General features: G+C 42.1%; 1 protein-coding gene across 1 annotated transcript in view; it reads left to right on the top strand.

Annotated features, from left to right (window-relative positions):
• The window catches only part of TRIO (trio Rho guanine nucleotide exchange factor), a gene marked incomplete in the record, with an annotated part of 1,361,655 nt that overhangs the window by 1,145,592 nt on the left and 190,177 nt on the right, over positions 1–25,886 (top strand). The window contains 1 exon segment of the mRNA XM_073630705.1: positions 22,317–22,420. Coding sequence (XP_073486806.1) covers positions 22,317–22,420 — 104 coding nt within the window.

Below are 25,886 nucleotides of genomic sequence, written 5' to 3'. Positions count from 1 at the left end.
TTAGGGTGTAATTTGTTGTATACATATGCTCTGTGAGAGAAATAACCTGTTACTATGACAATTATATATAAAAAATAAATAAATAATTACATTTTGCAAAGAATTGTGGGGAAAAAATTACAACTTGAAAAAACCACATCACCATAAAATAGCCAAATCGCATTGGCGTCTAAATGAATCCCTCTTTAGTAATCTTACTACCTCGATATTTCTACCCATCTGAAGTCTTATTTTGAAATTAATAAGGCAGGATATACCACCCCCGCATTTAATTGGGCAGCACACAAAGCGTCCGTTAGAGGGTTCCTCATCCAGTTGTCTTCCAGGCTTAAAAAAGCACGAGACGAGTTGATTTCTGCCAAAATTACGGAATATGAAGCTCTAGCCACCCAACATAAAAACTCCCCATCTCCTGACCTATTAACTAAGCTTGAACAAGCTCGCTTGGAACTCAACATTTGCCCCACCACAAAAGCTGAGAAGCAGTTATGCTGGTCCAATCATAGGACTTTGACAGACTTGGCGTGATCTCCCAGGATCCTCCCACATAAGCTCACTCCTAGATATTCCCATTTGGCATTTCCCAAAATTAGACTTTCAGGGGGTCACATTTCCCAAAATCCTCAAAAGATCCTTCGGGAATTCCACAATTTCTATGCTGACCTATATGGACAACCCGGGAGGCTGTTTCTTTGTCCATCAGGGAATTTCTGGGGAGCCTACCTGTCACCTCTATTGAGGAAGCACATAGAGACTTAATGGATCAGCCTTTCACTTCTGAGGAGATCAGTAATACCATCAAAATTATATCCCTTCATAATCGCCAGGACCGGATGGTCTCACTAACATTTACTATAAAAAATTCTCAGAACAGCTGGTCCCACACATGGCTCTCTATTTTAATTCCTTGCGGGATGGAGGTGCGGTTCCTCTGGATGAAAATAAAGCCTATATTAGTGCTATACCTAAACCTGATAAAGATACTACCAATATCCTTAATTATCACCCAATCTCGTTAATCAATTGTGATTTAAAAATCCTTTCAAAACTCCTGGCTTTAAGTCTTAACAGTTTCTTGGCAGGGTACATTCATAAAGATCAGTCAGGATTCATTGTTAGGCGCCAAACGCTAGACCTAATTCGTAGACTTATAACCTTGATTTCAGCTGTACATGCTAACTGGGATGCCCCCCTTTCTCGGGAGCTTCTTCTTCTATCATTAGACCTTCATAAGGCATTTGATAGCGTGAATTGGAATTATTTATTCACTACTTTAGAGACTTTCGGGTTTGACCCTAGCTTTCTATCCTTAAAAAAAACTTTATATGGGTCTCCGTCAGCTCAGGTTTCCATACAGGGTTACAAATCATCATCATTCACTATCAAGCGTGGCATGAGACAGGGATGCCCGCTCTCACCCTTACTTTTCGCATTAGCCATGGAACCCTTGGCTATGGCAATCTGGTCCCACCCCAATATTACTGGCATTGGTTGTGGGCAACAAGAACATAAAGGTGCCTTATTTGCCGAATATGTCCTTATGTATGTTACAAACCCTCAAGTCACTCTACCTCATTTGCTATCCTTATTGGACCAGTTCTATTGGCTTTCCGGCCTCTCCCTGAACCCTCACAAAACAAGAGCCCTTAATGTCTTGCTTCCCCACTCAATGGTACGGACTCTTTGGGATAGCTACAACTTTCAATGGGCATCACATTCTCTTTCATATATAGGGGTCCAAGTAACGCCTTCTGCTGAGACTCTCTATAAAGCTAAATTATCCCCCATTGCTTAAAAAACCTAAAGAGGATCTTCGCCGTTGGGCGGACTATTCCGTATCATAGTTTGGCAGAGTCAACTCCGTCAAAATTACACTTCTACCCTGCATATTTTATTATTTTAGAACTCTACCAGTGGCAGCCCCGAGAGGAGATCTACAGCGTCTACAAGCCGAGGTTCATATGGGGTAATAGAAGACCTCGACTGAACAAACAGATCCTTTATGCCCCAAAATTGAAGGGTGGTCTTGGTCTCCCTAACTTACAAAACTACTTTCAAGCCACTCAGATTTCCCAACTTGCCCATACAACAGCTACAGGTCCTACACCTCTTTGGGTCTCCCTTGAGGCATCCTCCTGTCACCCCTTGGCCATAGGATTCTTGATGTGGCTCCCCTAACCGGTTACGCCCTCCTATATTATGCCCTTCTTTATCACATTCATTGGCGGTCTGGGATAGAGTGCGTCACCGGGCATCTCTATCATCTCCACACACTCCTTTAGCTCCCATCTTCTGCAACCCGGAGTTTCCACCAGGGATAGTGCCACAATCATTTCATTGGTGGCTCAATAAAGGATTGCTAAGAATTGGCAACTACCTTTTAATGGTAATCGGGTATACTCTTTACAACACTTCAAAGACATGATGTAGATACCTACAAGTGAAATATTCCCGATATAACCAAATTGTATCCTTTGTTAGATGCAAACTTAATCTAATAATTGAGCCGCTTACACTTACAATGTTTGAGTTGTCTTGCCAGGCAAGGGGTCTCTTGAAGGGATGACTATCTGTGGTTTATGCTTCCCTCACTGAACCAAACTCGGAACTCTCCTATATGAATCAATGGGAAAAAGACCTGAATCTTACTTATGATCTGTCTGAATGGCAGGACGTTGCCTAAAATGTATCCAAAATCTCTATCAATACTACGCTAATTGAAGTCAACTATAAAACACTTTTGCGTTGGTACCTGGTCCCAACCCTGATGGCTAAAATGCATCTGTCCACATCACCTGTTTTCGATGCTGTGGTCAGTTGGGGGCAATGCCCCCTGGTGATTAGGTTCTGAATTCGGGTATTTAATTGAATAAATTCGGTGATGGGGGTAAACATCCATAGATCCCCAGAGGTGGCCTTATTCCATAGACTACCCGATGAGGTGCCCAGAAAATCAACGAAATTAATCGCATATATACTGTTAGCGGCAAGGATTACAGTGGCCCGGCATTGGAAACAACTGGTTATTCCTCTGGATTATATTAAAAATAAAGCCACACCCACCCACACCCACCCACACACCCACCCACACCCACCCACACACCCACCCACACACCCACCCACACACCCACCCACACCCACCCACACACCCACCCACACACCCACACACACCCACCCACACCCACACACACCCACACTTATTGGGTTGTCTTAGAACTTGATTAAGTTTTGACATTAATATTCTCAGGATATTGGTACAAAGATCCTCTATTATGTCTTATCCACTATTCCCCCTTGACCCATCCCTTCCCCTCACCTGTGTCTCTGTACCATACTCAGATTCCTGTATGTTGCTACAAATTAAAAAAAAAACACTAGTGATTAAATATCACCAAAAGAAAGCTCTATTTATGTGAAAAAGGACGCACATTTCATACGAGTACAGTGTTGCATGACTGAGTAATTGTCATTCAAACTGTGAGAGCGCTGAAATCTGAAAATTGGTCTGGGCAGGAAGGGGGTGTAAGTGCCCTTATTGTAGTAGTTAAACTCTCCAAAAAACACTTTTAAAATCAGGATTTTCCCTCACTCTCAGTCACAAGGTAGTTGTTTCTTGTTGCCATCACCTCAGCAGTGCGAGTGTCTTAGCTATCAGCCATAATCTATAAACAATTCTTTCTGCTCTTACACATGGACAATGTAATGTTTCTTTCCTCAGGTGGTTTCAGCCCTACATCTCAACTAGGACATTGCTCTGCCATCTCTCTGTCCGGCACCATATCATCAGGAGGAGAGCTCCCTGTATGCAGTTCAGCTGTGCATGTCTCTCTGAGGGCTCATTTACACTTATGTTTGACAGGCATTGAGGAAGCATTATGTCGCCTCCAGTCTACCTGTTTTTGCTCATAAAATCCAGCACCACCATGTCGCAACCACATGCATTGTGTGTGGTTGCAGTGCAGGCCCACTCACTTAAATGGGTTATGTTTGGTACTGCCCACTGATCACAACAGTGGAGATAAATGTTGTACACCCCCTCGCTACCTTTTGCAGCTTATGGGGGAACACTGGGGCTAGGTAAATATGCAGCTCTGCCATGTGTTTTTACTTACCCCCCACACCGCAAATGTAAGCAAGGCCTTGCTGCCAGTGCTTCCATTAGGAAGACTCTGTTATTCTAGATAGTAAAAAGCAACCTGCTTCTTGTTCCACCATTCTAACATCGATAGTAAGTAATAATATGTAAACTATTGGAGGGGGGCCTGGCCTGTGAAGAGGGCTCCATCCAATATTTATCCTTTTTCCGATATCTTAGTTAACCCTACTATCCACTCGGCATAACGCACCCTGGAGGACACTTACTGCATTCTCATGTTGCCCCCATGCAAGGCGCCCGTGGCGAGCTCAAAACTTGGCAACTTTAGGCACAAGGAAAAAGAGGCCCAGGGGGAAGATGGCGACACATCGATTGACTCTGAGCCCCTGGCTGCAGAAACAGCCAAAGTACTAGCAGCGATCTCCACATGCCAAGCTACCCTTACTACTAAAATTTAGGAGGTCAAATACGCCAGGACTTCCACAAGCTCTGTGACAGAGTGATGAAGGCCGAAACCCGCATTGGGCGGACGGAAGATCAACTACAGCCACTGCAATAATGCAGTGACAATTCCAGCAGCTAGCCCAGAAGCAAGATGTCTACTGCTGCTAACTTTGTTTAGCGCTGACACAGCATCATTCCTTAACCACTTCAATACAGGGCACTTTCGCACCTTCCTGCCCAGGCCAATTTTCAGCTTTCAGTGCTGTCACTTTTTAAATGACAATTGCGCGGTCATGATACACTGTACCCAAACTAAATTTTTATCATTTTGTTCCCACATATAGAGCTTTCTTTTGGTGGTATTTGATCACCTCTGCGGTTTTTATTTTTTGCTAAACGAAAAAAAAAAAACTTTTTCTTTGTTTTTGTTATAAAATTTTGTAAATAAGTACATTTTCTCCTTCACTGATGGGCACTGACAACGCTGTATCCAGGCCTAGGCCAGCAAGGCCCAGGCCTAGGGCAGCACTTTGCAGGGGGGCAGCACGGAAAGAGTCCCCACCGGCTTGCATTACTCTGTTAGTGTACCGCCAGTCTTATAGGGCAGACTGGGCTGAGAGGCAAATTAGTCTAGCGCCCCCATAAAGCGGCCGCACTGCTTACAGTGTATGCGGGCGACCGGCATTCCGCAACTGTGGGGGGGGGTGCCGCTTCTAATTTTGACTGTCCTATCATCTTGGACCACAAACCTTCCTCATTGTGCTATGTTTTCTGCTTTCTTCTTAGTCCTCGCCATAAAATTATCAGAAATTTGTGCTTAAAGTAGAACTATAGGCAACACTTCTTTTTTTATTTTGGATAGAATTAGGGAGGGTTATCGCCCCTGTCAGTTTATTTTTTTACCATCCCTGTCCCATTGCAGAGATTTCCCTTCACTTCCTACCCCATAGCCAAACAGGAATTGAGAGGAAATCTATGCAAATTAAGGGAATCCATTGCTCCCCCAGGCCCTTAGAACTAGTGTCCCCACTCGAAAATTTCAGGGTGGATTTTAAACAGAAAGGGGTGTGGCCTTGACAGGAAGGGGTGGGTCATATTTAAATTAGGGGGTGCACGAGTTTCGTCAGGCCTAGGGCAGCATAAAACCTAAATACACTAGTGGGCACTGATAAGCCAGCACCAATGAAGATCGCACTGATGAGGTGACACTAATGGGCAGCACTCATAGGTGGCACTGATGGACACTCATAGGTGGCACTGATAGGCAACACTGGGCACTGAAAGGCTGCACTGATGGGTACTTATGGGTGGCACTGATGACTGGCACTGATTTCACTGATAGGCATCACTGGTGGCACTGGCAGGCATTTTTCATTGGCACTGATTGGCAGCTGCCTGGGCACTGATTGGCATTTCCTTGGTGGTCTAGGGGAGTTGCATACCTGATGGTCCAGTGTGGTGGCCATCCCTGGTGGTCCTGGCAGCATCCTGGTGGTCCTGGGCGGGCATCCGAGGGGGGGCTGCGCTAATAAACAATCAGCACAGACTCTCCCCTGTCAGGAGAGCAGCTGATCAGCTCTCCTCTACTCGCGTCTGTCAGCGGCTCTTCCTGTTTACATCGTGATCAGCTGTGATTGGACACGGCTGATCACGTGGTAAAGAGTCTCTGTCAGAGACTCTTTACCTAGATTGGAGCTAGATTGGAGCTGCGGTGTACCAGACTGACACGCCGCATCAACGATCAGGGGGCACGCAGCGGCTTGATATCCTGACAGCGTCATATGACGTCCGGTTAGGATATCGCAACCACTTTGCTAACGTCATTTTGCTATATGCAGGGCGGCAAGTGGTCAAAAACCTACTGATTACCACCTATGGCCAGGCAGCCTTCTCTGCCACATTTGTGGTTAAGAGGGCCCACCAAATGCCAGCACGTCGCCCACCACAAGGCATGCCATCGCGCACCTTTATCCCCAAAATGCTCAATTAAAGAGACAGAGATGCTGTCCTACGCACCGCCAGGGAAAAGTGAAACATCCCATTCCAGAACGTCCATGTGGCAGCATTTCTTGACATTTCTGCGGAGGTCCAGTGACAAAGATCTTGCTTTACAGAAGTCAAACGCAGACTACAGGTTCAACTCTTCAGATATGCCATGTTGTATCCGGCCAGGCTCCAGGTAGAGGCGGAGGGCCGCGTCTACTTTTTTGAAGATCTGGAGCTGGCTTCTGGCTGGCTAGATTAATGGGCGGCAGACCATGCTGCTCCAGCCTTTAGTTTACCCTGTTATGGTCATCTCTCTCCTTATTGACCATCGTTTACACTGCAAGGAACTACTGTACACCTGGAGGCGCACCTTCTATATTTCTAATCTCACAGGGGGCCACCTCTGCATTGGATCTGACCCGCAGAGGGCTCTGCTCTATTACAACTTTTTATACTTGCCTTAATATCTGCCCTGTCTATTGAATGAGCCCACCTTTTGTAGGTGTCCTATGTTACAACTCAGCATATATCCTAATTGGGCTCCCTTATACCATCCCTACCGAAGTGGACTTACTATTACTGTGCACAGTTTTTTGTTCATTTTCTCCTTTTCTTTTTCAAGATGTGCTCTTACAGTTGATTGCGCCTCCCATATCAAACACCACTAGGTGGCGTGATCATTCTGTGTTCCAAACTCTAAAATACCCTTCAGCGAGGGGTCGTCCCCACCAGTGATCCTACTGGCTGGTTAAGGCCAAATGTTTCTGACCTTTTGGTTAAGCATTATTGTTTGGGTAACAAATGCTCCAGCCACGTGGGGGGAGCTGAGAGCAGGGAGGGGTTTTGTTGTTATTTGTACGCTATATATTGAGGACATGAATACCTGTTTTATTATTGCCAATTGCAATGTCAGTACTACATATAGGAGGGGGTGCTAATAAGTATTGAGCTTTACAAAGAAAAATTTGAGCTAGGAAGCTGTAACTGCCACACTATTCTACATATCCCCCCAAGAAGTCTAGGGACTTGCAACCTCTGTCCGGTGGCTTAACTCCCTGGAAATAAAATGTATTGTAACCACTCATTTGCAGCATTGGTTGCCTCCGGAACACTCCCAAATTGTTGTCCCTTTAGGTGTTTTTTGAGATTGCGGAATAGATGATAGAGGAAGCCAGGTCAGGCGAATATATATATATATAGAAAGAGATTTGCCCTTGTTACCTGATGGAAAACTGCCTGTTGATCCCATCCCCATGTGCATATGGTAAAACCAATTTCCTCAGAAAATGGGATTTTAAATTGATTTTAAATGGATCACAGACAGAAAGTGTATACAAAACGACTAGATTTTATTACATAAATAGATTACACATGGTGAAAAACATAATACATAGCATTGGATAAAACCAAAACATATACATGAAAACACAGAATTAAAAAAATAACTATGAACAAGCACGTTTCGAAAAACACACATGGTTTTTATCTTCTTCAGGGACTAAACCAAGCTAATTATTTTCAAAGTTGTAAGTTGGATCTATGGTGATAAAATAGATATCATCACAAACATGTACATAATAATTGAAACATAATCATGTAAAACAACATGACCTACAACAAATTTACAAACAGTGATACTAACTGCCGCTGGGAGCATTTCACTAACTCAAATATAATAATTCAGTCGAGTAAAGGATCGAGGGAGAATGACCAACTGTCACAATCACCCGCTGATCAGACTGCCATACACCCAATAGGGGAATTTTCCCTAGGGCTATGCTGCAACGAGCAGAGAAGAAGAGTCTTGGATCGCCAGGAGTGTCTAAAAGTTAATCTAGAAAGAAAATAGCAGATACAGTGAACTTCTCATTATCCTACCTGTGTCGCTTAAAAACAGAAAAGAACACTTAAGTCAGCACAATAAAGAGCATAAATATCTACAAATATAGGCTTTCTTATTCGGGCGTCTTAAAATTTGTGTGCCAAAACAGATCCATGAGAAATCAGCCAATTATAGGCATAATCCAACTGTCCATATCCCAATTATGTCTAATAGTTGGACAGGACACAGTGGAGGAAAGGGTATCTCTTACACTGACGAATCTGTAATGATCTGTAGATCAAACAGAGACAATAACCTTCTGATTACAGCAACATTAATTAAAACTCAGCTACAGATAATAACAACCTGCCTCCATCAACAGCACAAAAAGCTGGCTAGGAGAGCAGAATCCGAATTGCAAAAAGTCTACCCACCTTCCTCCTAAAGTTGCTTAGCACGGTTCATATCGTCAGTCAAATGACAGAGAATGAGCTGTGAGAAGACCTAACTTTAAATAGGGGTCGATGTAATTGCTAATGACCTACACCTGTATCTGCCAAGCAGCTCGCTGCTGACTGACTGATAATTAGCGGTATATAGCGGCGTTCGCCACCATTACAGCAGGATGACACCATCGCACTAAGGCTGCATCATCACAGCCGTCTCACACTCATGATATCATTCATTGAGAGTGTAGATGAGCGCCGTGAACAGCATCATTGCATCTGCACATGCGCAATATATTAAACAATAATAAAAGAGACATCTAGTGGCTGAACAAAAGAACAACAGAGAAGGGGATTAAATGATTGCTAAACAGATATATAGAGAACAAAAATCCCAGCGCGATTAAGGTGGATGGGGCATCACTTGAAAGCCTGAGGAGGTCAGTTTTGTCATTGTTTCAACTGCAGTGTGTGACAAGGTGTTGTTGTGCAACAGTTAGGTTGTCAAAAGTTTTGGGACCCACTTTGCTGCAAGCTTTCTGATTTCAAGTCATTGTGGATAATGGAACCAACTCTCTCTCACGTGATATTCCCAGATATGTAGCAGTACTTTTGGCTGATATTGGGCGGTCCTCCATGATCATGTCATGGATGGCTTTCACATTAGAAGGCACAGAAACAGGCATTCAACTGGGTTTCTCACTTTCAACACTGAAATGGCCAGTTTTAAAGTTGACAACCCAACGTTTAACTGTTGCATATGAAGGACCACTGTCACCCAACGTTTGTGTGACATTTCATCATGGATCTGCTTGGCACCTTTCCCTTGGAGAAACATTAACTTGATTATGGTCCTATGCTCTTCCACATTGAATTTTTCTGGAGGTGCTGCCATGTTCACATTGGACTTGAAAAAGAAAGATAAGTTAAAATCATAGGTAGTTGATTTTTGCACCATTGAATATAGAAAAATAGGCCAGTACATCCTGCAATTTACAGCTTCCTAGCTCACTTTTTCCTGGATAAGGCTCAATACTTATCAGCACCCCCTCGTATAGATACATACATCTTTACTTCTCTTATGCTATATATTCCTACGCTCAGCCACACCGATGTGTGCTAACCTTTTTTTCTACTCGCAAAATGCCGTCCCTAAAATTCAGAACATGGAATGTTTGTGGACACAATGCGTCTCCGCTAAAGCCCCAGGATCCGACGGTCTTCCCCTTGAATTTTTTACAACATATGCTGAGTTGGTTACTCATTTACTAACCTTATATAATAACATCTTTGATACATCTATTCTACCCCCTCTATGAGAGAAGCCATCATAATTGTTCTCCCAAAACCCTGTAAGGACTCTAGTTTAGACTCTTATCGTCCTATCTACTTTTTTACATGTTGACATTAAGATTCTAGCGATTAATATTGGCTTCCTGACTAATGTAATTTTGCCCCTAATTCATCTTAATCAAACAGGCTTTATGCCCGGCAAAAATACAGCTATTAATATCAGATGACTGTATGAATATTCAAGCATCTCATGACCAAATTGGTACTAGAGTGGCGATACAATTGGACGCCACTAAGGCGTTTGACTCTGTATAGTGGGGATACCTACAGTATAGGAATGTCTGAGAGTTTGGGTTTGGTCCCAAATTTATTAAATGGGTGCAATTATATGCCAGTCGTCCACAGCTAGAATGTTTGAACTGATGGGTATCTGACCCATTCCTCCTAAGTAGGGGCACGACTCGCTGCTATATGCCCTGGCAACTGAACCCCTGGCCATATCTCTAAGATCACACCCAGGCATCCGCAGTCTACATTCAGGCCACCTGGTGGAAACCGTGGGCATGTACGTGGATGATACCATTTTATATTTAGAAGACCATGGACCATCCCTTCTCTCTGCTCTTCAGGCTATTAAACAAGTGGGCGCTCACTCAGGCCTAAGTATCAATTAAGATATATCTCAGATATGCCCTCTTGATCACTTTCCACCAACTTTTGACCAAGCCAATCTGTCCTTAGCACATGTAGCCTCATTTAAATACCTGGGGGTGAGAGTATCTTGATCCCTAAGTGAAGACCTCCCCCTAAATGTTGAACCTCTATTCACTTTAAACTAAAGAGACAAGTCTGGTCCAGACTTCCACTGGGAGTTATGGTACGGATCAATTTAATCAAAATAGGACTATTACCCAAGCTTCTGTGTATTTTTTTGGCACTCCCCCATATAATACTTTGAATATTTGAAAATATTCAAGTCTATTGACTCCATACTCAACACCTTTGTATGAAAAAACGGCCATCGCAAACTACGATGGTTACTTTTGAAAAACCAAACGTCCCTGGAAGGTGCAGCACTACCAGACTTTAATTCATACTATATTGCATCCCAGGTGTCTCATTTCTATCATTTTGATAAGACAGATTTAGAAAGATATTAGTATGCAGATGACCTTCACATCCAGTATATACCTCACTACGGTCTTTATTTCATGGTGCCAGGGGTAGCATATTTTCCATATGCTCAGGACAGTACACTATATAATCACCAACATATATGGAAACTGGCTCTACGCAAGATCGGGAAGCCTATGTTACACAGTCAGATCCCGCTCTGGTACAATCATAACCTACCTGAACTAATGCAGGTTCCAGACCTAGTACTTTGGGCATCAAAGGGCATTAAATACCTAGATCATATAATTTTGGCAGCGGGCCTTAAGCCCTTGATGACACTGCAATCTGAATTCTCTCTCTCCCTAACTATGTGGTTTTTTTTTTTAACAGAAAAATTTTATTAAACAAATCAGCATTACAGTACAAGAACTTAGTACAGTCATTTTGGTGAGAATAATTACAGTGGGATTTACCCTAAAACAATAACTACTGTTTATCAGTTGTTCCAAATGTGCACTCAACAGAATTTTCACCTAACCATAGTTCTCATGGCTTGTCATCTTAAAAAAAAAAATTCTTGGATAATATGAAGTAAAAAACCCAGTATTCAATCAATCCTGACAGGGGCGTCTGGGGGGGGGGGGGGGGGCGGGGAGAGAAGAAGGTGGGGGGGGGGGGGAGGGGAGGGAAGAGGAAGGAAGACAGGGGGGGGAGAGGGAAAAGGGAGAAAAAGGAGGGGGGTGAAGAAAAGCGGGTATAAGAATAGACTTGAGATGCAGGATGTCCTCTCCTATGTTTCGTGTCTTACTTATGGGGTAGGGGGTTCGGGTCCCCAGAAGCATCCATCCAGGACGACCAAATTTTGTCAAACTTCCCTGGACATTGCCTGCTTTCATACGTCAGTCTATAGAGGGGAAGTACCTTGTTCACCGACCTTATCCACGAGGCCAGAGTAGGAGGCTCCTCCAGTTTCCATCGCAGTAGAATTTCCCGCCTAGCGTAGTACAATGCGAAGGTTAGACACAGTTTATCATACCTATCACCCTCAACATCCTCCAGAATGAGCAGTAGTATTTTGGGGTCAACCGGCAAGTCTGAACCTATGACATTGCCCAGTGTGGAGGCCACCGCTGACCAAAAGGGTCTTAGTTTGGAGCAAGACCAGACCATATGCCAGAAAGTACCCTCCTCTTGTCTGCATCTCTGACAGTTGGGATCTCTTTGGTGGTATATGCGCGCCAGTCTCTGGGGTAAAATACGCTCTGTGTAGGAACTTAAACTGTATGAACCTATCCCTAGCAGCGATCATAGAAGGAATGTAGGAGATTAAACACTCCTTCCACTCCTCTTCGTCTAAAGAGGGAATATCAATGTTCCACTTTTCCCAGGTTTTGGTTAGTTTTGCATCATATTCCACCGTAAGGTATAAATATATTGGAAGAAATGGAGGATGAAAACGGGACTTTGTGTGAGGCATGTTGGTGAATGTGTCCACATTACAAGAAATGTTATGGTAAGATGTCTAGAGTGGATCTTGTACCGAGTAATAATACCCACAAAATGTGTTGCAAAACAAGATGGTATAAAGTTTAATAACATAGATCCTAAAACCAAATACATCATAAAAGGAACACGTTTAGGCCACCATAAAGCATGTTAAAATAGGTATGTTTACAGACATGGTTCGAGTAATGATTGTACATTTACAATAGAAAGTACATAGTACAATAGTACAATACATGGTACAATGAATAAATGTGTGCATTAATAGATGTTAACTCTACGCGTTTCTTGGCTTGAAACCAATCGTCAGGAGTCTGATGCAGTGTAACTGCGTTGAAAAAATAGCAATATGTCAGTATAGCAACAAAAGTATGGGAAAAATGGACAAATAGAGATGCAAATTGTTAATATACTCACAAATGATGCATAGGTAAATAATGACCCATACATTATAGTGCAATGTTGGTCAGGGTCCAGTAAGTCTCCCCCGGGGTTGAGGCAGAGAGCACGCCCCAAAAGACCGTCGGCCCCGGCCGACAAAGTGGCCAAAGCACCTACAGAGGTCGCCAAGCGGGGACAGATGACGAGGCCCAGGGAATGGGAGGAAGGCTGTGAAAGATAAAACATGATATATGTGTGAGTGAGCTAAGGTGAGGGGTGTGATGTGAAAATAGAAGGAAAAAGACAAAGAATGGGACCCAAAGTGTACGTGGGTATTAGTGTGTGAGAAGACCCAAAGCAAGAGAGAGGCGTGTGTAAGCCGTAGTATATGTGTGCAACAAGGGAAGCCACTGCAGGTGTCAGTGGAGCAGTGTGGAGGTGTACAAGGAGATTACCTGTGGTGTGACAGCCGGGCCGGGCAACATGCCCCAAGGAAACATGGCGAACGCTCGAGGTGCCCGGCCAATGGCAGCCGTTATAAAGCCGTGGGCCAGGGGCGTGCTCACGCCAACGTCATGAACGGACATGATGACGCGACGGGGGAGGGGCAGCGAGTTACATCTTGCGGCCACCTCCCAGCCCCGCAGCGCCAAGGCCCTAGATGGTAGATCACCGAAAACCCCGCCTACGGCAGCCAGCGGCGCCAGAAGCGGGACGTGGGAGTCATGATGCCGATGCGTCGAGGTCAGGGCCCGCCCCCGTCAATGGTAGGACAGGTGACGGGTCGTGGACTGGGTGCATCGCAACCCCGGGAAATAGACCAGATCGGTCCCGGCACCAACTGCATCATGGGAATGGTACATGAAACATGTAGATAGTCGTGGGAAATGAGGTGTAGAGAATACAGAAATGAGAAAAGACAAAGTAAACAAGAGATATAAAGGCAAGTAATCTCTGCCCTAAATAAGATCAATGATGGGCAGAGAAAGTGACACAATAGACACCAATTCTTGCAATGAATAGAATCAATAGGCAAGAGAGTGTGGAGGTAATTAGCTTAAGCCCTGAATTGAATCAGTATATTGTCTGACTAAAGGGAAAACATAAGCAAGGAGGCAAAAAATAAAAATGAAGTATAGAAATAAAAAATTGATAAAAACAGAAACAAAAAGCAACTTTAGCCCTGGATTGAATCAGTGTATTATCTGACTAAAGGGAAAACAACAAAAAATATTACACAAAGAACAGAGGACGAAAAACAAAAAACAACAACTTTAGCCCTGAATTAAATCAGTGTTTGCCTGACTAAAGGGAAAACAACTAAGACAAAGATTTTTAGCCCTGAATTGAATCAGTGTTTGTTTAGCTAAAAGGAAACGACAAAGGCAGAAAAACAAAGGAATATTTAAATGTTGTAACGGTATCAGTCTCTATATAGAATGTTGATATGACTCTTGCACTGAAATAGGTCAATGGACGAGAGGGGGACCATAGGTCTCTATGACATAAAAGATACCAAAGAAAAATGGGGAGAGGGCAAAACAAAAATAAAGGATAAATAGTGAGAGAGAGTAAAGAGTTGGTAGGATAGGAAATAGGTTGGCATAGAATAATTGGAGGTAAATGGGGTTAGGTGTGTATGAGCTTGATAGGTGGATTTGTCAGGTCACAGGGAACAGGTGTCTACCACCCTAGTAATCATATAACAAAAATGGGGTTGTGACCTGTCCACTTGCTGTTATCTGAATGCACCAACATGCCTCCATCCCAATAGGAACAGAAGAAATGGAGGATGAAAACGGGACTTTGTGTGAGGCATGTTGGTGAATGTGTCCACATTACAAGAAATGTTATGGTAAGATGTCTAGAGTGGATCTTGTACCGAGTAATATTTTTTGCCTCCTTGCTTATGTTTTCCCTTTAGTCAGACAATATACTGATTCAGTTCAGGGCTAAAGCTAATTACCTCCACACTCTCTTGCCTATTGATTCTATTCATTGCAAGAATTGGTGTCTATTGTGTCACTTTCTCTGCCCATCATTGATCTTATTTAGGGCAGAGAAAACCACTGACCACAGCTTAGGTTGATTTCTTTGTGACCACTTGCTCCGACATCCAACAGACAAATGAAGTGGATCGACATCATTTGTCCGTTGGATGACGGAGCGAGTGGTCACAAAGAAATCAACCTAAGCTGTGGTCAGTGGTTTTCCACAACACAACTCTCCATAAATCTCGGTGACATTATGTACCATCAACAGGGCTTTGATCTCCCCTGGCCCCAGTGGATCCTCAGGTTCTTCTTGCCCCTCTGTCCCTTTCTTTTGGGGGGGTTTGGTCAACGGTGAGCTGTCTGCCCCTCTGGGCTTGACATGGACATCTGTTCAAAAATACGCCATTAAGGATTTCTTGGTTGAGAATCTGAAAACATACTGTGCTCTCACATGTTTTGTGGGTCGACTTCATTTGTCTGTTGGATGTCGGAGCGCCATTAAGGATTTCTTGGTTGAGAATCTGAAAACATACTGTGCTCTTGCATGTTTTGTGGATCGACTTCATTTGTCTGTTGGATGTCGGAGCGAGTGGTCACAAAGAAATCAACCTAAGCTGTGGTCAGTGGTTTTCCACAACTCTATCCCTTTCTTTTGGGGGGGTTTGGTCAACGGTGAGCCATCTGCCCCTCTGGGCTTGACATGGACATCTGTTCAAAAGTACACCATTAAGGATTTCTTGGTCGAGAATCTGAAAACATACTGTGCTCTTGCATGTTTTGTGGACCGACTTCATTTGTCTGTTGGATGTCGGAACGCCATTAAGGATTTCTTGGTTGAGAATCTGAAAACCATACTGTGCTCTCGCATGTTTTGTGGATCGACTTCATTTGTCTGTTGGATGTAGGAGCGAGTGGTCAGAAAGAAATCAACCTAAGCTGTGGTCAGTGGTTTTCCACAACACAACTCTCCATAAATCTCGGTGACATTACGTACCATCAACAGGGATTTGATATCCCCTGGCCCCAGTGGGTCCTCAGGCTCTTCTTGCCCCTCTGTCCCTTTCTTTTGGGGGGTTGGTTAACGGTGAGCCGTCTGCCCCTCTGGGCTTGACATGAACATCTGTTCAAAAATACGCCATTAAGGATTTCTTGGTTGAGAATCTGAAAACATACTGTGCTCTTGCATGTTTTTAAATACAATATATCGGAATGTTAACTATACCATGACAATGTATGTACGTAAACTTTGATAAATCATATCCAAATTATGTGTACATCTATGGACACTCATGTAAATGCTAAGTACTCATTCATTTATTACTTTATTCTAGAACAAATTCTTCTTGCTAACGTATACCCCTGAAGGAGGAGACAAACTGTGCTCTGAAACGCGTCGTGTGCAAGAATTATAGATTATACTGTATATAAATGATGGTGATAATGTTTTAGATGTGTTAAGCACTCCCTGTTTTTATGTTTTCTACACATTTTTCTAAATAAATACTTTTGAAACTTTAAAAATAATAATCTTTTCGATTACATCGTGCCTTAAAAATCCACCACAAGGGGATCCCTCCCCCCCCCCCCCCGTCCATTGACCCTAAACCCTGTTTACTCTGGTTATTTCTGGGCATTGACATGGATACGTTTGTGACAATATTTTTGCATGAGATGCTATTTGCCGCTAGAAAAGCGATTGTACGAGATGTGGGTATGGGAGGTAAACTGTACTCTTCCATATATAAAAATGGATTTACATACACCGAGGCTATGCAAGCAAATACAATAAAGTGTGGGATAGATGGCTGGAGCAACCAAGCACATGTTCGGAAGAGGTCTGCTGAACTACATAAAGTATGTTATAATATACTGTACTTCTATCTCTCTCAGACATAAATATTCTACCTGTAATGTATTCTTTCCATGCAAGAACATTTTGAACTATTCAACCTGTCTGGTTACGACACCAATAATTGTTCATGGATATATCATTATCCAAGTGATTTGACATTTGTAAGACACTGAAACTGATAACTTTGTGTACTGATGGTCATATCCTATGTTATACAACATGTAAACCTCAGTAAAAGTTTTTTTGTTTTTTTTTAATGTGAAAAACTATTGCAGGGGATAAGGGACTATAGCCAAGAATTTGCTGATGAAAACAGTATTATTCATTGTAATCCGCATGCGTTTACAGAAGGTCGTTCTGGCCAAACCAGTCTGTTAACATTCTATGAGGGACGTGAGCTGCCATCTAGATAAAGGTAGGCCTGTGGATGTGGTGTATCTGTATTTTGCAAAAGCATTTTATACAATCCCCCATAAATGCTTAATTTTCAAACTGCGGTCTCTAGGCATGGACCCCAGGGTTTGTTCTTGAATAGAAAACTGGTTACAGGGGTGTGTCCAAAGGGTGGTGATAAATAGCATGTACTCAAGCTGGTCTGAAGTGGTAAGTGGGGTACCCCAGGACTCTGACCTGGGTCAAATCTGTTTATACCAACCTCAAAATCATTTATGTATAAATTAAATAGCTTAATCTAAGTCTTTGCTGACGATAGAAAAATAAGTAGGGCAATATCTTCACGGCAGGATATAGAAACTTTACAAAAAGACCTGAATAAAATACTGGTTATCAATCATCGGGAAGGCTGTGCTGGAACTGGAGATAGTCCAGAGAAGGGCAACACAATAAGGGGGACTGGAGGACCTCAGTTTCAAAGAACGACTACAACCACTAAATGTATTCTCCCTGGAGAAAAGACGCTTGAGAGGAGATATGATAGCGATATACAAATATCTCAATGGTTATCCCAGCATGGGAAGAAAACTATTCAGCCTCAGGGAGTGTAGAAAGACTCTGGGTCACTCAATGAAATTGGAGGAGAAGCGGCGTAACCTTAAGCTTGCGTAGGGGGGTTTTCACTGTCAGGGCTGCATAAATGTGGAACTCCCTTCCACAATCAGTGGTGTCAGCAGGAAGTATTGATAGTTTAAAAAAAAAAACTCGACACTGCATCTCAGTGAACAAAATATACAGGGATATTGGAAATGATTATCGACATGAACACACACCCACACCCATATAGGTTGAACTGTATGGATTGGTGTCTTTATTCAACCTTACCAACTATGTAACATTTCTATGTGGGTCAGACAAATCACTGTTAAAGCTCATGTTCTTGAGGATCGGGTTGCTCCCTTTCCTGGTAAAGGTCATTCTACTAGATCAGCTTCTTGAGCATTTGGCATCGGGCTATTTCCCAAATTTGTAACCAGAAAAAAATCCAATCCCAGAAGATGCCATTTTTGGGAAAACGCGTCGGGTGGAGTTCACATGTGATGACATCGGGTCTGACAGGACGGGTGACACCACGACCGGCTTGATTTTATTGCTTGAATTTCATAGCCTCATTGTAAATGTGTTTTCTTTTATATTAATTAACATACCAACTGTTTTACACTATGAGGCTTCTCCCTGTTTGCAATATACATATACTCGCTTGGTAAGTGGATCTCGCCCAAAGAATGGTCCAGATTTCTGTAAGAGTGTCACACAGACATGCCTAATGTGCAGCTTCCATTGTGGAGATTGCGTGTGGGCTGTCTTTGAGCTCTCTAATCGAGATCCTTGCTGTTTGATAAAAGACCATTTTTTTTTTTTACACACAAGGAGCACATTTTGCAGCACTGGAGCACCTTCGGAGTGAAATTGGATTAGAAGGACTGAGCACTTTATCTCATTGGCACATGTACAGTGGAGTTTTGAATTAAAATATTTTTTTTTGATTATATGATATGATATATTCATTATGTGATTTTTTTATATTGCACATTATACAGCGTATTAGCATGTGCACTTTACTACTTTGTCAAAAAATTGCATGAGGATATTGTGTTAGATCAATTTAGGTTGGATTATTGGATTAACTTTTATTAGATTTAAAGCAACCATGCACCTGTTTTTGTAATTTATTCCCAAATTTGTAAGGCTGCCACCTGATCTTCTGTATACATATTCTTTAAGTTTTACCTGGTGGCCCCCTCTGCTGCCAGCTTCAGGCGGCTGTTTGAGCTGCAATCCGTGCCTAGTTATATATTTTATATGGGCATGTTAGTGTTTTGCTGCTGTTATGACCCTTTCATTTGCACTGCTTTTTGACCATCAGTCAATTACTTGTCACTCGCATGCCACTCAATGAACGAGCAAGAAAATGGGATTTTTGTGCTTTCCATGAGATCTTTTGCTTACATTTTATTAAGAAATACGGGTCCCACCCCTCTTTGTTTTTGCCATGCTCTTTGTGCTGCTTTTCTACTAAAACTGGTACGTGCTAGGAGGGGTTATACTTTTTGTTTTTTTGTTTTGTTATTTTCAGTGTACAAACCATGTGTAGGTACTAGGTGTAGTATAACAGTCAGTTCCTTTCTGAAAAAAAAAACCTCAAAGCATGTGTAAAGGTAATACCCCTGTCAAGTTTTTATTGCTGTCTGTGTCCCCATTGAGCAGGCTCACCCCTCTATTTGTACTGGTAATCATTGTCATTGAAGATCTTACGTTTTAGAGTTGCCCTCAAAGCAAGAGGTAAGGGGAAATCTTCCATAACTTCCTGTTGTGTTTCTAGAACAGGAAACTGTTGAACTGGATGAGCTTGTGTCTTTTTTCAAACTGGCTAACTATGAGAAGAGATGAAATTTCCCCAAAGGTACAGTGCCTTGAAAATGTATCCATACCCCAAATTTTCCACATTTTGTCATGTTACAACCAAAAATGTAAATTGATTTTATTGGTATTTAATGTGATAGACCAACGCTAAGTGGCACATAATTGTGAAGTGGAAGGAAAATGATAAATGCTTTTTTTTTTTCTTTTTTTTCCTTTTTTTTTTTTTTTATGTGATAAGTGTGGCATGCATTTGTATTCAGCCTGCCTCAATACTTTGTAGGACCACCTTTTGCTGCAAGTACAGCTGTAAGTCTTTGGGTGTGTCTCTACCAGCTTTGCATATCTAGAGAGTGACATTTTTGCCCATTCTTCATTGCAAAATCGCTCAGGCTCTGTCAGATTGGATTGGAACAGCAATTTTCAAGTCTCAAGTTTCAAGCCACAGATTCTCAGTTAGATTTAGGTCTGGACTTTGACTGAGACATTCTAACACATGAATGTGCTTTGATCTAAACCATTCCATTGTAGCATTGAACGACCGCAACATACAGGGATATACAATATAATACTGACATATAATACTGACATATAATCACACACATAGGTTGGACTTGTCTTTTTTCAACCTCACCTACTATGTAACTATGCAACTATGTAGCTTAATGTTTAGGGTCGTTGCCCTAATGGAAGGTTAATCTCCACCCCAGTCTCAAGTCTTTTGCAGTTTCTGCACCCTGCAGACAGGTTTTCTTCTAAGATTGTCCTGTATTTGTCTCCATTGATCTGCCCATCAACTCTGACCAGCTTCCCTGTCCCTGCTGAAGAAAAATCAAGGCTGACTACAAATGCAGGCCATACTTTTCAGATATTTATTTGTAAAAAAAATTGAAAACCATTTATCATTTTCCTGCCACTTCACAATTATGTGCCACTTTGTGTTAGTCTATCACATAAAATCCTGATAAAATACAGTTATGTTTTTGCTTGTAACATGGCAAAATGTGGAAAATTTCAGGAAGTATGAATACTTTTTCAAGGCACTTTACCCAGGCAGCAAAAAAATAACCCTTTCACTCTTCTCTACTCTATCCAAAAAAAAAAAAGGCTCTACAGACGTTAATAAAATTGTGTAATACACTTTAAGTGATATGATCCTTTTCTCTAAATGTAAAGTGTATGTAAACCCTAACAATCGGTCTCTTGGTCTGTTAGAAGGGCAGTTAAAAATTTTGTTAAAAATTAAGTGCAAAAAAAAAAAATGTCATGTGTCCTTGGCCCACTTACTGTGTTCTCTCAAAGAGCTCTACAGAATGATTGGTCTTTATGATGTAGAGATCTAAGAATAGGAGTGGTTGAGTCGTTTCACAAAAATGCTATGTGTCAGTCCACAAGAGGACTTAGGCGCTGAGTGCATTTTTGGTAGATCAACTAGTATTAGTATTTGCACAATATGGCTTTGGCTTCTATTTTAAACTAAAATTTGTCTTTCATCTTTATTATTACAGTGTGTTAGCACACACTTTTTAACATGCTTTACGTTTAGGCAGCCATTTATTTGAACATGCTGTTTAATGTATCAGAATGCACAAAAAAGTCACGTAAACCATTTTTAGCATGGTAGTGCATTAAAATGCATTGTGATGCTGTTTAGAATGAATGGCACCAATGTGAGTAACATGCATCACCTTTTCTTAATCTGTATTTATTTTTTAAATTGCACTAATCCATAGCAAGCATTTTGTATTGTTCTGACTTCAGCAAAAATAGATTCTGCTTGGTAGCTATGAGTTAAAGTGATATTAAAGTCTCGTTATTTTTTTATGTTAAAAAATAAAAAACATTTTATACTTGCTCTGTGCAGTGGTTTTGCACTGAGCAGCCCAGATCCTCCATTGTCTGTCTACAGTCCAGATTCTCCTCTTCTCAGGTCCCCCACTGGTGCTCTTGGCCCCTCCCTCCTGCCCCCACAGGAAGCAGCATGCTCTGTGTGTCCATTCAGACACAGAGCCGCGGCTCGGCGCTGCCCCTTCTCTCTCTCCTCATTGGCTCACTGACTTTGACAGTAGTGGGAGCCAATGACACCCTCTGATGTCTCAGCCAATGGGGGAGAGTCCCCGGACAGCCGAGGCTCTTGTGCAACATCGCTGGATCGAGATGGGGGTCAGTTAAGTATTAGGGGGGCTACTGCACACAAGTTTTTTTATTGTAATGCATTGAATTCATGAAGATAAACAAAAACTTCTGTCGTTAGAACTGCTTTAATACACCTAAATTTAGCAATTAAAGCAAATGGGAAGTAAGTTAAAACAGCTAATCCACACTGTCAGTGCAGGATGGACCTTCATGTTGAGTCCGCTGTCCCTTTCAGTGCCCCAAATTTGCAAGAAATTGGATGTTTACATGGTAACTCTACTTTCTCTTAGCCTGCTAGACCTAAGGTAGCCCATCATTGTGGCACCCCAGATAAGACATTATAGAACTCTGCTAAACACTATTTAGATTTAACATACACTCAGATTGATGATATTTTGATGAAATGATTAATGTGATCTTTTTTTTAATTTAGGGATATATGGCGCTTATGAAAGAAGATGGAGTTCCCGATGACATGAAAGGAAAGGATAAGATTGTTTTTGGAAATATTCATCAAATATACGACTGGCACAGAGAGTATGTATCCTTTTTTGATCATTCTTGTGTAATGTTTACAAATTAAAATGTTTTCTGATTTTTTTTTATTTAATAGAACGCCACTGGAGTAGTAGAAATGTCATTACATCCTCAGGCTGTTTGAAACGGTTACATTCACTTGCAGTAGAGTAAATCTGTAAAATATGACAGACAGAAGCCAATGACCACCTTGGCAGAATTACACGTTGTAGTTTACTATTTAACTTCCCACCCAGGCCAATTCTGACATTCCTCTCCTAAATGTAGAAAATCTATTGCATAGAACCCCCCCAAACATTATATTTTTTTTTTTTATAAGCAGAGGCTCTAGAGCAGTGATGGCGAACCTTGGCACCCCAGATGTTTTGGAACTACATTTCCCATGATGCTCATGCACTCTGCAGTGTAGGTGAGCATCATGGGAAATGTAGTTCCAAAACATCTGGAGTGTCAAGGTTCGCCATCACTGCCCTAGAGAATAAAATGGTGGGATTTGCAATTGTCACGCAGTATTCGAGCAGCGTTTTGTTAAACGTATGTTTTTTGGAAAAAATATACTTTAATGAATTTTAGTGCACACAAACACAATATAATACCAATTTTTTGGTAAAATATAAAAGGTGATGAGCAGAGTAAATAGATACCAAACATGTCACACTTGCAAATTGTGCACGCTCGCGGACCGGCGCCAAACTACGGTTCTTAAAAATCTCCATAGGCAACTCTTTAGGAGCCTTTACAGTTTAACAATTTAGAGTTACACAGGAGGTCTGGTCCTAGAATTATTGCTCTCGCTAGGTTTGCGGTAATAGCTCACGTGTGGTGCGAACATTGTTTACATATAAATACGTGACCTATGTATGAAATCGCCTTTGCATTTGAACACAGGGGGAAAGGGGTGCTTTCAATTCTTTTTTAAATTTTATTTTAAAAATGTTTATTTTTACACTGTCTCTTTTGGATCAACTTTATTGCTATCACAAGGGATGAACAACATCCCTTGTGATCGCATGGGCAGTGACAGGTACTCTTTACTGACACATCTGGGGTCTATTTGACAGGAGAGCGTGGAAAGGCAGCAGGTGGGGACCCACTCCAACCGCATGTACATGTAATCCTGCAGCTATTTACTAGCTAGGATTGCTTTTACATTCAAGAGAAACGCTGGCAGAAATAAGATACCAGGATGATGCCTGTAGCTCCAGGCATCATCCCAGTGTTACCACTGAAAGCCCAAGACGTCATATGATGTCCTACGGGTGGGAAGTGGTTAAACAATTACAAACAATTAAGTAACTCAGACTGTCGGACCATACCACTACTGATTCTTCATTACATAACTGTATTATCATTGAGAAAGTTTATACGTTAAATACAGTAAGCCTTCCACATATGAACCTTCGAGTTCCGAACTTCAAAGATGTGAGCATGTGCTTGCACAGTTTTATTTCATTCAACCCAGTGGGCTGAATAAAAAAAAATGGACAGATCGCCGTACCAACAAAAGCAATGTTAGTGCAGCGATCTTCCCGGCTGTACTGTTGTGAACGGGCAGAGAACGGGGAATGTGTAAATGTGTGAGTTCCTAGTTCGCAGACCAAAGTTAACTGATGAATACCAATAGTGCTAATATTGGTCTGAGTGTCTAAGCGTCAAAAACCCTGGTCTCAAAAGGGTTATAGGAGAAGTCCAGCCTGGGCTTCTTTGGCTGAAATTCTCCAAGCCACAGGAGTGCAATTTGTTTTGCACTCCTGTGACCCGTTTTCAGCAGAGAGCGGTCTGAAGTCTGCTCTCTGCTGACGTCACCAAGATCAGTCCAGCCGCGGCATCATCCTGACTCGAAGTCTGGATCCGCTAGGTGCCTGGACTGATAGCCATTCCAGCCTCTCAGTGAGCCGCTAAGATGGCTGCTCCCCAACCCTCCACAGCTCAGCGCTCCAGTGAGCGTGGAGGAGCAGAGTAGGAGAGCTCTTGGGGAGCCGAGAGAACCGAGCCATCGGCAGTGTTCGATGGCTTGGTTCTCAGTGCAGAGACGCGGGGGGGGGGGGGGGGGGGCAGATGCAGCATCAGACCAATACTGCATCCACCTAGGTAAGTAAAAAAGGGGAAAAAAGTCAAGCCCATACTTCCCCTTTAAACAAATATTTGTTGTTATCACCCTTTAACACAGCAACAAATCTTCTAGATACATCTGCATGCAGTTTCTGAGCATATTTGTACTGTAGGTTGTTCGGGCATCCTGAATTCCTCAATTCCATTGCAGACTTTGGCTGTCTTATTTCCCATATGCAATTAATTGCAGAGTGCCTCAATGATGTTTAGATCAAGGCTCTGTTGGGGCCATAACATCAGTTGCAAAACACCCATTTTTTTTTTTTTTTTTTTTGTTTTTTTAGCTGCAGGTAGTTCAATTTTGGTCAGTTGGAACCAATCAGGTGCCCTCCTGATGCTGTTGGCATGAATTGTAACTATATATTACAACAACAGTGTAGTGCTCCTTTGTACCAAATATCACTTATTAGCTTAAAATATGAATATAATCATCATATCATGTAATAATCAGATATGAGTAGTGAGAAATGATTCCGTAAACAATCCAATTATAAGTGAATATTCCAAAACGTGGAAAATGGTCCCATATACAGTCCAATTTTTATTCAGTGTCCATAAGCAACCACCAAACTTCATGTGCCACGAAGCAAAATGTGAAAAAAATCCTTCCACACCCTCTGAAATCTTCCACCATACAAGGCCATCAAAAGAGTCACCTATGTGCCCAGTCGGATGTCTCCTCGCCTGGTGCTGTTTACACCTCAAGGTGGTCAACAGCAATTTTATAACACAAGCAATAGGTCATCAGCACTCTGGTCTCACCTTAATACTCCACAGCTCTTGCATAGGTGGCTCAAAATAATATAACAGGAGATACAAATTGTGTAATTGCCAGTAATATTAAGTGCATATAAAAGAATAGCACTTACAATTTGTAGCAACACATAAACGTGTCAAACCACAGCATGCATTTACACAATAGCAATAGATGGACTCAGCAAAATGGCCCATGGCTCCTCCCAGCGTGGTGACGTCATACAGGTCCTGCCCGACTGACACGTTGCGCTCACCTGGGCTTTCTTAAAGAGTAAGAATCAAGTACTCCCTGAATGGTCTGAGAGAGTTGATGTTTACTGCAAGGCAAGGAGTGAATGTTACTCATGATGGGCCTTGAGAACTACAGTAAATGCAAGTGAGGAAATGTCTGTTGCCTGAATAAGAATACCTACAGTAGAGATTGTGAACATAAAGCCTTGCATAACAATGTGTGTGTGTTTCACACAGGGCTGCACTGTATATATGCTACGTTGATGAAAATAAATTATTGTACACTGCTATAAATGCAAGTAATTCTGTCCATCAGTATTTGAAATGACTGTAGTTATTTTCAGATGCAGCTGTTCAGTATTTAGAA

Source organism: Aquarana catesbeiana, linkage group LG05 (genome assembly GCF_042186555.1).
Source record: "Aquarana catesbeiana isolate 2022-GZ linkage group LG05, ASM4218655v1, whole genome shotgun sequence".
Taxonomy (NCBI): domain Eukaryota; kingdom Metazoa; phylum Chordata; class Amphibia; order Anura; family Ranidae; genus Aquarana; species Aquarana catesbeiana.
The sequence above is the reverse complement of the archived record's forward strand: the minus strand, read 5'-3'. Positions and strand labels throughout refer to the sequence as shown.